Source organism: Polistes fuscatus, unplaced genomic scaffold (genome assembly GCF_010416935.1).
Source record: "Polistes fuscatus isolate 324 unplaced genomic scaffold, CU_Pfus_HIC Scaffold24, whole genome shotgun sequence".
NCBI classification, from domain to species: Eukaryota; Metazoa; Arthropoda; class Insecta; order Hymenoptera; family Vespidae; genus Polistes; species Polistes fuscatus.
Genome location: NW_025113101.1, coordinates 849,827 through 863,672, shown reverse-complemented (window position 1 = coordinate 863,672; position 13,846 = coordinate 849,827). Strand labels below are relative to the sequence as shown.

The 13,846-nt window shown below is 34.1% G+C and overlaps 3 protein-coding genes and 1 long non-coding RNA gene across 8 annotated transcripts in view; 1 reads left to right on the top strand and 3 right to left on the bottom strand.

The window, feature by feature from the left end:
* Window positions 1–455: 455 nt before the first annotated feature.
* LOC122518427 (zinc finger protein 708-like) lies at window positions 456–7,989 on the bottom strand. Its single transcript, XM_043637367.1, has 6 exons — window positions 7,949–7,989; window positions 7,322–7,746; window positions 7,086–7,255; window positions 3,095–3,116; window positions 2,817–2,975; window positions 456–2,709 (listed from the first exon to the last, which is right to left on the bottom strand). Exons 1-6 carry the CDS (start codon window positions 7,956–7,958, stop codon window positions 1,186–1,188), a joined length of 2,310 nt encoding a protein of 769 aa, XP_043493302.1. The 5' UTR covers window positions 7,959–7,989; the 3' UTR covers window positions 456–1,185.
* LOC122518335 lies at window positions 5,599–6,848 on the bottom strand. Its single transcript, XR_006304056.1, has 2 exons — window positions 6,741–6,848; window positions 5,599–6,642 (listed from the first exon to the last, which is right to left on the bottom strand). It is a non-coding gene; the product is annotated as an uncharacterized LOC122518335 (long non-coding RNA).
* LOC122518334 (alpha-ketoglutarate-dependent dioxygenase alkB homolog 6) lies at window positions 5,958–7,024 on the top strand. Its single transcript, XM_043637210.1, has 5 exons — window positions 5,958–6,049; window positions 6,117–6,293; window positions 6,347–6,454; window positions 6,569–6,667; window positions 6,760–7,024. The coding sequence occupies exons 1-5, from the start codon at window positions 6,005–6,007 to the stop codon at window positions 7,015–7,017; spliced, it is 687 nt and encodes a 228-aa protein (XP_043493145.1). The 5' UTR covers window positions 5,958–6,004; the 3' UTR covers window positions 7,018–7,024.
* An 865-nt stretch (window positions 7,990–8,854) lies between the features above and the next one.
* The window catches only part of LOC122518332 (spectrin beta chain, non-erythrocytic 5), a 37,476-nt gene continuing 32,484 nt past the window's right edge, over window positions 8,855–13,846 (bottom strand). For 4 of the 5 annotated variants that reach the window (XM_043637207.1, XM_043637208.1, XM_043637203.1 and 1 more), the window contains 12 exons: window positions 13,387–13,755; window positions 12,873–13,292; window positions 12,118–12,780; window positions 11,792–12,018; window positions 11,614–11,717; window positions 11,287–11,517; window positions 10,938–11,215; window positions 10,392–10,857; window positions 10,146–10,289; window positions 9,970–10,044; window positions 9,646–9,677; window positions 8,855–9,554 (listed from right to left, as the gene is read on the bottom strand). In XM_043637207.1, coding sequence (XP_043493142.1) covers window positions 9,324–9,554; window positions 9,646–9,677; window positions 9,970–10,044; window positions 10,146–10,289; window positions 10,392–10,857; window positions 10,938–11,215; window positions 11,287–11,517; window positions 11,614–11,717; window positions 11,792–12,018; window positions 12,118–12,780; window positions 12,873–13,292; window positions 13,387–13,755 — 3,240 coding nt within the window. In that variant the 3' untranslated portion in view covers window positions 8,855–9,323. The remainder of the gene's footprint in view (window positions 9,555–9,645; window positions 9,678–9,969; window positions 10,045–10,145; window positions 10,290–10,391; window positions 10,858–10,937; window positions 11,216–11,286; window positions 11,518–11,613; window positions 11,718–11,791; window positions 12,019–12,117; window positions 12,781–12,872; window positions 13,293–13,386; window positions 13,756–13,846) is intronic. The other variant, XM_043637205.1, reaches the window with a different exon arrangement.

Below are 13,846 nucleotides of genomic sequence, written 5' to 3'. Positions count from 1 at the left end.
TTATATTATATTTATCGTGTACAGAACGAAGGAATGAATAAAGAATATTTTTGCTACAGTCTCTTATTTTTTGTTCTTTTCTTTTCTTTATATATAAAGATAATATATATATATATATGTATATATATATGTATACGCTGTATGCATTTTCATAGAAGGAAACTTTCGTCGTTATAATCGCGTGAATAGAAGTTTTCTTTCTTAAGAAGTATCCATCGAGCAAAGATGGCTAATAATCACAGTCAAATATGCCGAATAAATATTGTAGCTACGGTACAATAAAAATCAAACACAATGTATGTAATAAAATTTGATAGCAGCATATATAATTTGAATTATGTATGTCGTAAAAATGCGCATAAAAGAAAAAAAAAATTTATCGACATTATCACACGAGGAAATGAATAATAATAATAATAATAGTAATAATAATAATAATAATAATCTTAACTCTCTTAATTTGCATATTCGTTATTTTAAACTTTACATATACAATATACATTAAATTGTACTTTTTTGCGTTTTCTTATTATCGCATTAACACTTTTTAGACATAATAATCGAATCGAACAAAATAAGAGATATCGCGTTACGTTATCATCGAAATTAATGGAAAAGAAATAATGTGTAATATTATTAATGAATGTTATCGCGTAACGTGTATCGTGCATCGTGCATCGTGCATTGTAAGGCTTCGTTATCATTCATTAATTAACCCTTCCAATACAATTTTGTCTTTCATCAATATAATTTCGCTCTGGGGACAATCGAAAGTGTGTTCATAAGTATTGATGAAAAAAATTCATTATAACTAAACGTATTTTATGATAATCAAAGTGAACGAATAGTTGGAAAATAATAATCGTCATTAGTAAAGCGCGAAAGTTTCTTTGCAGAACGACTATAATTGTCGTTTGGTATCGAAAGGGTTAGTGTCTAAAGTAAACAAAAAAAAGAGATATAGAGATGATATCGTTTGTCTATTTAATTCTCCGTTATGGATGTCCAATGCAATGAACGTAAAATACTATTGGAAATGAATTTATTTCTGTGGTACATAGGAGAAAAAAAAACGGAAGAAATGAAAATACGTCTTTTGTAATTGTACGACCGGTGAGCATGTAATACGGATACAAGCATACGGTGCGCTCGATGTAAAGAAAAATCGGACTAGATCTTTACGGATTAAGATGTATGATGGGTCGATAGGTGAATGTTCAATGCGGCTTTACGACTAAATTTTTTCAAGCAAATCAAACATTCGTGATTTTTTTCATTGATATGCATCGATAAATGCTTCTTTAACGCAGCTTTATCTTTAAAAACTTTTTGACAAGTACTGCAATCATAAGGCCTTTCCCCAGCATGTACCAAAATGTGACTGGTCAAAGTAGTTTTTTGCGTAAATGCTTTGTGACAGACGTAACACTCGTAGGGCCTGTCTCCCGTGTGACTTAACATGTGTTTCCTCAAAGATGCCTTCTCTTTAAAAGTTTTCTGACAAATGTGGCATGCGTGCCTCTTATCGCCGGTATGTATCAACATATGAGAATTTAATCTCGTTTTTTCTCTAAACGCCATCTCACAAAGATCGCACGCGAACGGCTTCTCGCCGGTATGTATTAAAGTGTGTCTATTCAAATCAGACTTTCGCGTAAAAATTTTATCGCAAACCTTGCAATCATATTGGCCGCCGGTATGCAATAACATGTGACTATTCAAATCGGATTTGCGCGCACACGCTTTGTGACATATATGACATTCGTGTGGTTTTTCGCCGGTATGAACCAACATGTGAGAATTTAGCTTAGCTTTTTCCCGAAACGTCATTAGGCACTCTTTACATTCGTAGGGTCGTTCACCGGTATGAACCATCGTATGCCTGATTAATTCTGATTTCCTTTTGTACGTCTTTTCGCAAATATTACAAGCGTGCGGCTTTTCTCCGCTATGAGCCAACATATGATTATTGAGAGCAGTTTTTTGGGCAAACGATCTATGACACATTGTACATTTGAACTGCTTCAAACCTGTATGTATAGGCATGTGTATATTTAATTTAGCCTTTTCCCTGAAAGCGGCGTAGCATATCTCGCATTTGTAGGGCCTCTCTCCAGTGTGAATCAGCATATGTCGATTCAAATTTCCTTTTTCTCTGAAGGTATTATGACATATGTCGCATTCGTAGGGTCTTTCTCCCGTATTCAATGACTGCTCGTCATTACTTTCGGGTTTTTTCATAAATCCTTGTTGCAAAGTGTCGCAATCGTATGGCTTATCCATCGAGTGCATTTGCATATGATCTCTTAAGCACCACTTATAAGCAAATCTCTTCTGGCAAACATTGCACTCCAGTGGACTCATACCGACGTGTGTTAACATATGCGCATGCAAGCTGGAACTGTCTTGAAAGTTTTGCTGACAAACCTCGCACTGATTCCCATTACAATGCATTCTTAAATGCGTGACCATAGAATCGTTGTTAAGAAACCATTTCTTGCAGATGGAACATTGAATCTTATAAAATTTTGGCTGCTGTCCGTTTGCACAAAATACAGGATGTTTCTCCGCGTCTTGAGCTTGCATAAAGTCCGCTGCACTTAAACACCTATGCGATATACCATCTTCTTTCTCGCAAAGGTTCGCCGCTGTGATCTGTGCCGTCCAGTTTGGGTGTCCGCTTGTTTCTCCTTCCAACTCCAATTTTACCTACCAACAACAAAATCATTATATCATTTTCACCTCCTCCCAGAGAATTCCTTTTATAAATAGAAATAATATTACTTAAACTTAATCTTAAATTCAAGTCTCATTACCATTTCATTGGAAAAATCCACTTCGCTGTTTTCGATAGGTAAAAATACCTTCTCGAAAGTACCAGAGCATATATCCTCCATGTAGTCGGGATCAAATCTATCTCCGGGTTCTTCTTTAAGTACAACGCTTACAATATTTTCGTCCTTAAAGCAATGTTTCTATTAAATTTCGCGCGGTATCATCGAATCGTATCGTGTCGCAGTTTCATGCAAAATGTTTACCATAACCTGACTGTCTATGGCTAATGCATCCATCGGTTCATCTTTCACCTTAAAACCTTCCATTTGCTATACTTCACTCTGAAAGTGAAATTAATTTACTTGTTTACATGAGCATTATTCAAACGTGTCGAGAAGGAAAAAAACAAAAAAGAAGATAATTCTAAGATAAAAGATATAAATAATGTTTTACACGATGGGTGCAGCCAAATATTATACTAAAATGGATAATATAACCTCAAAGACAACAGGACGGATTTGTTGTAATGATAGGCCATTTTTGCAACGGACCGATCGACGTCTCTGTGGTAAAAAAAACATCGTCGCTAATGTATCGTGGGCGATCGGTTCTTTTTCCTGGTACTTACAATGGAAGTCACATATCCTATCCATCGAACGGCTCAAAAGTTATAACATATCTGCTTAAATATATTGCTTTCGGTAGCAAGCAGTTTCTCTTTCACGGCGCTCTGTCAAAGCACTTTCCTTTTAAAACGCTCTATTGGTGTCTTTTTGTAACCATTTAATCCTCGTCTTATGCACTCTACGAAGATGACGGCGATGACGATGATGACGACAACGACGACGACGACGACGACTACGATGACGACGATGACGACGACGACGACGACGACGACGATAACGATGACGATGACGGCACGGTGACGGTGACGGTGGTGACGACGGTGACGACGACGACGAAGACGACGAAGACGAAGACGAACGAAATCAATCGAAACCGCGATCGTCTAAATGTACCGTTTCGCTAGCTATCGTGTGTAGTTCGCTTGGATACGCCAGGTAATACATATGCAATATGTGTATGTATACGTACTACGTGCATCGCACTACGCACGCGCGCGCTTACCTCTTATGTGTTCCTAAGAGGAGCGTCTCTATCAAATTCCAAATGTACTTATCTTAATCTAGCAGCAAACATTCGCATTCCTATTTTACGAAATACATCGAGATAATCTTGAATTGATAAATGATCCAATTCTAAAATATTTTTAAACGGTGTAAATAAGATTATGTTATTGATCAAAGTAACTATTGCTAATTCAAATGTGTCATTATTTTTAAACACAATTCGCTGGATTTATTAACATAGAAAATATTCGTAAATCTATTATTCCTAGTTTGTTTTTAGTTTTGATAATTTCAAACAAATTTGCTACGTTAGTTCAAATCAATTTCCGATTGAAATTATTTCCTAATTTCGTTTATCTGTTTATCAATAAAACAAATACAGATTATTACAGTAGGAGCACTGTTCTATTTCAGTTAGTCATTGGATGTAAGCTTGATTGCATTACATTATTTACATTAGTGTGAACAAAACAGGTGTAAACGCTTTTTTCTTTTTTCTTATCGTATCGTTATTTAAAAATCTAAAAGTGAACGCGAAGGATATGGCTAAATGCAATTTTACAACTTTATTTTTAATCGCTACGTCGATGTCGATTGCTATTGGTCGAGGTAAGGGAAAACAAATATATATATGTGTATGTATATGTTTTCGCGAATGTTCCTTTTTCTTTTTTTTTTTGTTGACTCATAACAATACAACAAAGAACATTTCTTTTCTTTTTGTTATGCTTTACAGCAGATATTCGCCTTTCGCGTGTTAAAAGAATAGTAGGAGGACAAAACAGCGATGAAAATGAATTTCCATTTCAAGTATCCTTACGATATTCGGATACTGTACACATTTGTGGGGGTGCATTGATAAGCGAAAGACACGTTTTGAGTGCTGCACATTGCGTGTGCGAACTTTTCGATGAACCTTATGATGATTTATCGGTGGTTACCGGTACTATAAGTGTTAAAAAAGGTGGTAAGTATCATAAGGTTAAAAGCATCCATTGTCATCCCGAATACGCTTTTGGAGCCGAGGATTCTTGGACCCACGATTTGGTAGTCATCACGGTGAGTCCACGTTGGTGCAAGAAAAAAACTTGTTGCTTCTATCTTGAGTTTCACGAGCATCAAATAAATATACTTATATTTGGGAAATTCCTTTTTACAGTTGAACGACAACGTAACTTTGAATTCTAGTCAAAAGCCTATCGACTTGCCAATTTCGGACACCTTGGAAAACGTATCCGCGACTTTGACGGGTTGGGGTAGACATCATTCTCTTGGTCCCTTGTCAGATATTTTACAAAAAGTTACTCTCACAACTATTACTAACGAAGAGTGTCAAACGTATTACAATAATACTATTTTACCGTCTCATTTGTGTACCTTAGAACATAAGGGAATTGGCGCCTGTAAGGTAATCCTAAATGTTGTAACTAGTATAATATTGCTAATACGTACATACATATATATTTTTCTTGGAAAAGCAAGTATTGTTCTTTTATTAGGGCGACAGCGGCAGTCCACTAACTTACAATAATCAAATTATCGGTATATTTTCTTGGACAAAGCCATGTGCAGTTGGTTCGCCCGATGTCTACACCAGAGTTTATCAATTTATAGATTTCATTCGAAATGCTACGCAATATGAAGATCAACACAAACAGGTGTACCAGTTGATATGAAAAATCGTTCATTGTTAAAAAGTTATACGAATTATTTCATAATTTAATTGTTATATCATTTTACATAGTGCTAAATACACGTAAATTACAAAGAATGTTGTAGAGAAGAAAAATTGAAAAACCTTTCACATAATATAGACGGTCGAACTAACGATTGTTGTTTCAACGTCGACACTTTCTTCCCTCTTCCAACTTAAATATTCTAGAGGTGAAACTTACTAATTAAAAATGACCTCGTTTATAAGCGCGCGCACACTCTGACGACAGAATTTATAACTAAGTTCGATTAACTTAGAGTCGATAGTTATTTGTTCGAGATATATTTCGATATAAGTATAATCTACGAAGCAAATATCGATTTGTTTATTTTAAACTTAATCGTTATTATTTTAAATAAATTTCTTCTTTATTATTTTTTTAAAAATGTATACGCAAGAACGTGTTCTCGTCGAAAATGTGGTTAAAGAGGTCTGTTTTAATTATTATTTCTTATAGACGGGAAAGCAAGGTTATGTTGACAGTTTGTAAAATGTAGATTCCAGATATGGCACGATATATACCAAATTTTATAACTGAAGAGGAAGAAAGACAAATATTGAAACATGTTGATACTGTTCCTCTTCCAAAATGGACTCAATTGAGTAATAGAAGATTACAAAATTGGGGTGGTATACCTCATCCCAAAGGAATGATAGCCGAAGAAATACCAAGTGTAAGTAATGCTATAGAAAATTAAAATTACTCTAATAAATTATAAACTTCTAGTGGCTTCGAATTTACATGGATAAAATAACTTCTTTAAATGTTTTTGAAAAAGATAAGGCACCTAATCATGTATTAATTAATGAGTATTTGCCTGGTCAAGGAATAATGGTATGTAACAATTATAGTAAACACTTGCGAGTGTATATATAATCAATTAGATATTATTCTCTTTCTTCGACGAATATTTATAAATGATCTTTTAGAAATTTGGATTTTTAATAGGCACATTCAGATGGTCCACTTTTTTATCCAATGGTAACTACTATTAGTTGCGGAACTCATACTCTTCTAGATTTCTACAAACATAATGATATTATGGAGGTATATGATTACTAATTTGCCAAAAATAATATCCTTAGTAAAATAAATCTAAATATTAAACGCGAATGCATACACATAGTTGTTTTTTTTAGCCGCAACAATTAAAACTGCAGTTTAGTCTGTTATTAGAACGTAGAAGTTTGTTGATATTGAGCGAAGAATTGTATCATGATTATTTACATGCTATTGAACAAACTTATTTGGATACTATCTCAAAAAATATAATTAAAAATTTGGATATGTGTGCGGCAGAATATAACGAAGGGCAGATAATCAAAAGAGATACAAGAGTGTCTTTAACTATCAGGCATGTACCTAAAACTAGTAAATTAAAATTAAAAATAGGTTAAAATTTAACTTTTCTTTTATATTTTGTTATTATATTAATGGAAGAATATGCTTAAAAATTTATCCTTACGAAAGGCCCATGGAAGTTGTATCTGTATCTTCATAATTTTCTAAACTAATATCCATTATTTCTTCTTCGCATTCGTCTAACATTTCTTGCAAAGAATGTATAGAAGATATAAGAACGTGAAACTGTTTTCTTCGCATTTCTAATTTGTGTTCCAATTGTTCAGATTTCTCCTTTATTAAAAAAAAAATAATTTATATTATAAATAATCACTAATTAAATATTTATTATTTCATTACCTTCAGACTTCCTAATTCTTGACGCAGCGCGGCTAGTTTCTCATTGGTTTCCAGTCTGTCTGGTTGCTCATTAATAACTTTCGCTAATACATCGTACTCTATCCTATTTTTTCTTACGCGTTTAGCTTCATTTAATTCTATTTTTGTCTTTTCTATTTCCTTTTTGGCTTCTTCTATTTGGACTTCTATATCGTTCGATAAATTACTATAACTTTTCAATTCTTCTTGGCTCATGTTTGATACCAATCTAGACTTTCTTTGCGCGAATTCGCATTGGGCGAGTTGCGAGAGCATTCTTTCGTGCAACGTGTTGTCTACGTCAGGACTGTTTATCCATTTAATAAATGATTTTAGAAGCATATTTATTCGACGATCATCCCCTGTACCATCTCCATCTATTAGCAATCTTCTGCGTATTACATCCTCTAAAAAAGATATGTTTTAGTACAAAGTTCTAATGTAAATACAGTTCCAATTTAAAGGTTATAAATCTAATTTTCTTACATTCTAAGAAAAGTTATTTTTTACACAATGTAAATTACATTAGTTATTTATATCTTATTTGACGGATAGAAAATTATGTTTCGATTTGACAATATTTTTATAACAAAATAATACTCGGCTTACCGTCACACATATTGATATTTTAATAAGTGCAATAAATAAATAAATATAATTTACAGAATATTTTTCTTTCTCCGATACGAGATTATTTAATATTTAATAATTTCAACTTTAATCAAAAGTAATTTAAGTTATGAAAACTTAGAAAATCATTCCGACAGAAAGAAAGAAAAAGGTTAGAAACATAGTACATTTGTGTTGATATGGCACCCCCCACCTTACTTACTATGCAGTATACTGCAACTAGCGACACTACGTGGATATGATAGTAGTAAATACAAATGCATCATAGATAACTGTATATATATATGTATATAAATAGTAATAAATAGAACGAAATAGTTTGATACTATTTGGTATGGAATACTTTGTGTTCTGAAAAAATCTGATTAATCTTATTATAACATTATATTTTGATCTTTGTCCAATATAATTACATGCAAAACAGCACTATAACATTACGTATATTACTAGTGTAGAGATAATTATTCATTTCTTAAATGATATTAAATATACTTTACATACTATTATACTGTGTCAATCTTGAGGATAATCGTTTAACATACAGATATAACAATTTTTCAAAAACATTATATATCAACATACGTTCTCTGCGCTTAATATAATAAGATCATTGGTCCTGAATAGGAGTTGGTATACAATATATAACATTTCAAAACATATATTATGAAATCTACAGTTTCTTTATATATAGTTGTTCTTGCATGTTAATGCTGTTGCTGATATATTTTATCTTTACCTTTAACATCAGGTACATTTCAAATAATGTGGTAATGACCATTTTTCTTATAACTTGGTTCTTTTTACAATATAAAAAGACAAAAAAAAATATCCAATTTATGTCATTTTTTAAAGAAAATTAATAAAGCTATTAATAAAGCGATAGAATTGAATTAAAATATCCCGATATATTTTAAAACAAAGGAGATATTTGTATGGCGAAAATGTAAAATTCGCATCTTCTGCGAGTTATCTTAATTATTGCAGTATAGTAAGCATTCAATTTGGTTTATTATTATTATCTTTTTTTTTAACGATACACGAAACAATTTTGTATCAGTTTTGCGTTGTTCTTAATTGTTTCATCTAAATCTAGCCGTGTGTGTGTCTGTATATATTAATTCCTGTATATATTTTAATGAAAAAATATTGTATTATACACATAAAAATATAATTTACAGATTTTAGAATAAGTATATTATATAACAGGGCATAAATCATTGCTTTTCCTGTTTTTAACAAATTTCATAATGTCAAAGCGATATCTTTTTATGGAATCTCTTTTCTTTTTCTTTTCCTTTTCTTTTTTCTTCCTTTCGATTTTAAGTACCTACGAGAATTAAGAGATCCCTGTATATTATGACTGAGATGGTTTCTTTCTTCTGCCGAATAAATTGCTTAAAACGGAACTTCGTTTATAATCACGATCTTTTCTACTACCACTTATACTATTTTCACTTTCCGATCCACTCTCGGATGGTCTTCTACTATCTACGAGTGTAACATTTTGAACATTTTGTGGTACTGCTGGTGGAGCTACATACGGAGGTAAGGAGGCTGGTCTGGTACTAAATGTATTATTTTGTTGCTGCGAAGTTTAAAAAGCAAAATCAATTATTGACAATAATATCTATAATATAAAATATGACTATGAAAAGAGAGTAAATATTTAATTTTACCTGTCTAACAGTTATCGGTACATTCCCATACGCTGTGAACAAAAATAAAATAATCAAAGTTTATTGATAATATTTCGTAATTCATTCATAAAATACATATAAATAAAGCTTCATATATCTTTTAATCTGTTGATTTTAAATTCCACCGTTTTTATTAAAAGTAAAAGATTTAAATTAGATTAAATAAGGTATGAATGGAAGAAGAGGTAGGAAAATTAGAATGAAGATGTAATTGCGCATGCAGAAGAATTGTATGATACATATATGTAAGATTTGTCTTACATTCGGTACGAAATTTGTATGAAAATGGCTCTAATGACTGACCAGGGTCATGGGGTATATTCCACTGAGCCATTCCGGTAGGTGGAGGGGCGCTCGATGGCAGGGGAGGTGCTAATTCTATAAAACCATGAAATGTCATAGGTTGCTTTTGGTGCAAATTGATCAAACCGAGGGAGATGTTGAAGTTATTATTCAAAAACAAAAAAGTTGATAAGTACCTGAATGCTGTGTGTTCATGTCTACACTACTTTGCCTATGCCATACTTCGTTTGTGGAATATTGGCTAGATCCATTATGATTTAAGGTCGTACTGCGTTGTTGATACGATTGTGGTCTTCCTTGCTGTACATGGTGATCCGAATCTGTAACATTGTACGTATTGTTTTAATATATGGGAACTGACAAATTGTATATTCTAAGAACGTTTCTTTTATTACTTTGCTTATTCGTTTGCAGTAGCTTACCATTTCTTCGAAATTGAACCATATTTTCGGAACTTGGTGATCGTAAAGGAATCGGTGGTGGTGCTCCTCTTGGCGGTATGGGAGGTTTATCGCTTGAATTTTGTTGATACTGATCTCTTTGATTTGCAAATTGTTCCTGTTGAATTAGCTGTTGTTGTTGCTGTTGTTGTTGCGCGAGTAATTGCTGTTGTCTATGCATTTGCAAAAATTCTGTTTGCGTTTGAGGTGGTTCTGATCTTTCCGAAGCTAAGAATTCTGCATTGTGTGGATCACGGCGTTGTTGATTTTGTCGATGCTGCTGTAGAAATTCTATTTGTACTGTGCTCGGAGAGCGTTGATTGTGATGATCGCATCTAATAACAGAATTCTTTCGTTCCATTTCGGGTGTTGAGTTACGACTACTTCCAGTAGATATATTATCATCTTGGTGATCCGATGGTGCGTTATGCAATCTCTCCAAACCCTCCTAAAAAAAATATATAATCGTTTAAGCTTATTTTTATGCATGACAATTCAAACTGTCTGGAAAACGATTGAAGTACATACCTTTTGAGAATCGTCATAGCTCAAAAGTTGTAAGCTTGGTGGCAATTTAGCATGGAAGGATATTTTATTAACCCAATCTTCCATCTCTTGTTGATTTGGAGCTAAGAATAAAAATTCCGAGCCATCTGTGCACTTTAAGCGGAATACATTCTTCTTTTTCGTATAATCGTCCGCTTTCTCGCATATAGCATTAAAAATAGTAATTGGTGCGGTAGCTGCTTTGCTAAGAGAGAAATCTTCCATGTCTTTGAAGAAGCACAATAATTGTCCACATAATACTGAAATGAAACGTTTTATCATTCGATAATGCAGATTATAGAAGAACAAAGCAGAGAGAAATTGTAATTACCGGTGTAATATTGCTTCCACGATCGAACGGCAGCTTTCTTTCCAGCGCTTTGTAGTTCGTGTTTCCTCTCGAGAAGACCTTGGATCTCTACGGGCGGTAAAGCATCCATGTTTTCCATTCTTTGGAGTTTCCTGAAGCTCTGTGTTCTTCGTCTGGTCGTGAAACTCGGTGTCCGTTTTGGTTTCTTTGTATCAACTTTCATACTTTCTGCCCTCTTAATATCCACATTACCTTTACAAGGAAAATACGTTTATTGCATTATTAAATTTTTAGCTCAAATTCTGTATAAATGATGAATCGAACATTAGAGATATATATAATGCGTACTTCGTCTTAATTTATCACCAAATACATGAGGTACACCGTGTGGTTTTTGGATCAAAGGAGGCTCCGAAACATCGGCAGGAGTGGGACCCTTTAATGGTGCCAATCTAGAATAAATAAAATCTGGTAAGAGAGGAGAACAGGTTTGTCATTATTTAAAAATCTCATTTCGTAGTTGTACCTGTTAACGGATTCGTGTTCATCGACCGAACCATTAACTTCATCGTGTGAAGGCCGATGAGGACTATCCAGTAATCTTCTCCTTTCTTCCTCGCGTTTCCGTTCTTCGGTTATTCTTTGTACTTCTTTACGTTTTCGTTCCTCAATTCGCGCTCGTTCGATTCGTTCTTTTTCAGCTTGTCTCGCAGCCATCTCCGCTTCTTGTTGCTTTCGGAACGCTTTCTCGAGCTTCGAGAGTAAAACAAAACGTACGAGGTTTAATTTAAAGATATTTTTATGCGTGCAATTTAATGTATTAGGAAAAAAAAATAACACTTTTTTAATTACCATTGTTATACGATTTAGTGCGTTGAACCTTTCTTCCTGAGCCTCTATAGTTTTCTCAAAATCTTCGTGTTTTCTTATAAGCTCCTCCACTTGCGGGATACTATCTCCTAGTTTACCATCGTGCAACATTGGTTCTCTACTAACGATCCAATTTTCCAAAGTTTCTGCTTCTCGTTTGAATAATTGCGTGTCCAAATTTTGTTCATATATGAGTTTTCTTTGTTCCCATGTATCTAAAAGTATTTGTTTTCTTAAACGTAATACAGATATTTTTTCTTCAATTTCTTTTCCCAAAAAGTGGCCTTGTTCGATGAGCTCTTGGCCAGTTTTGTAGAATTTTTCGAATGCTTCCTTTCGCGTATCGATCTCGGTTTTGTATTCGTTGTGTCGCGAAATTAGAGCTTCGGCTCCTGGAACGTCTCGTGCCAATTCCGGTGCGGTTACTTTTGCCACCATTTCATTTATCCACGATAGCAAGTCTCTGTATTCGCCCATATACGATTGCAATTGTTCGGCCTGTGCCAATTTGCTTCGTCTTTGGGCAGCCTTTTCCAAGAGTTCGTTCCAAGTTGCTTCAGCTTCTTGGTGCTTAACGTCAATGTGTATACGTGCATCTGGGAATAGTTCGATCAAACGCAATGCTTCTTCCATCAGAGACTCGACCTAAATAAAATATTTGTATAATTACGTATAGTCACAGATCTAACGTTTCAAGTTTGAAGAAGAGATCAAATATATTATACAAGTAGATTTACCTGTTCTTTTACTGCACCTAGGTCAGTTTCAAATCCCTGATGTTTCCTGACTAAAGCTTGAATAGTTTCTAAATCGTGTCCATATCCGTCAGAACTCAAAGCGGCCTCCTTTTCTTGAATCCACGAAATCGTTTCATCGGCTGTCCTGTCGAACATGTGTACCTGTTTAGCACCCGCTAACGCATCTTGTCGCGCGTGTGCCAGTTCCTTAAGATCTTCCCACTGTTGTTTCGTTTCGTCGATTTTCCCAAGGATCCTAGCCTTTTCGGGATTGTTACGTTCAATCAATTTTTGACCTGCATCGAGTACGGCAGAAATTCGGTTCTCGCTCGTCGTTAGGCCAGCTAAGAAATTATCAAATATTTGAATTAACAGCTCGACGTGTTCGACGTCACGACCGTAATCTTCCGACGCAGCGACCTAGATGATCAAGGAGGAACAAAAAAAAATCTGGCGTTTAAATGATGCGATTAAATTTAAACTAGATAGATCAAGAATCGTTCGGTTAACTTACAGTAGTTTGATCTCCGATCCATTCGATCGCTTCATCGGCCTGTCTAATAAACTGGAAGAATTTTTCGCTTTCCAGTAAACGTTGTAACCTGTGATCCTTCAAGTTTTGTAATTCTTTGAATTTACTTTCGATTTCTGCTTGTTTCTGTGCTATATTTTTGCTATCAAAATGATGTCTCTCTATTAAACCTTGCGACAGTTTTTTAAGATTATCTACGGTACTCTCGAAACCCGACAAATCGCGTTCTATTCCTTCCAATTTCTTAAGTAGAGACTGTACCGAATCTTCGTCCTTTCCATAATCCGTCGATGTTACTTGCGGATGTTTCTCTCTTATCCATTGTTCAGCCTCAGCAGCTTCGGCATAGAACTATATGCAATGAAAATATGTATAATCGCAACACGGTTTAACATATACTTTATATAGATTTCATAACAGCATCGAATAATAAAATATTACT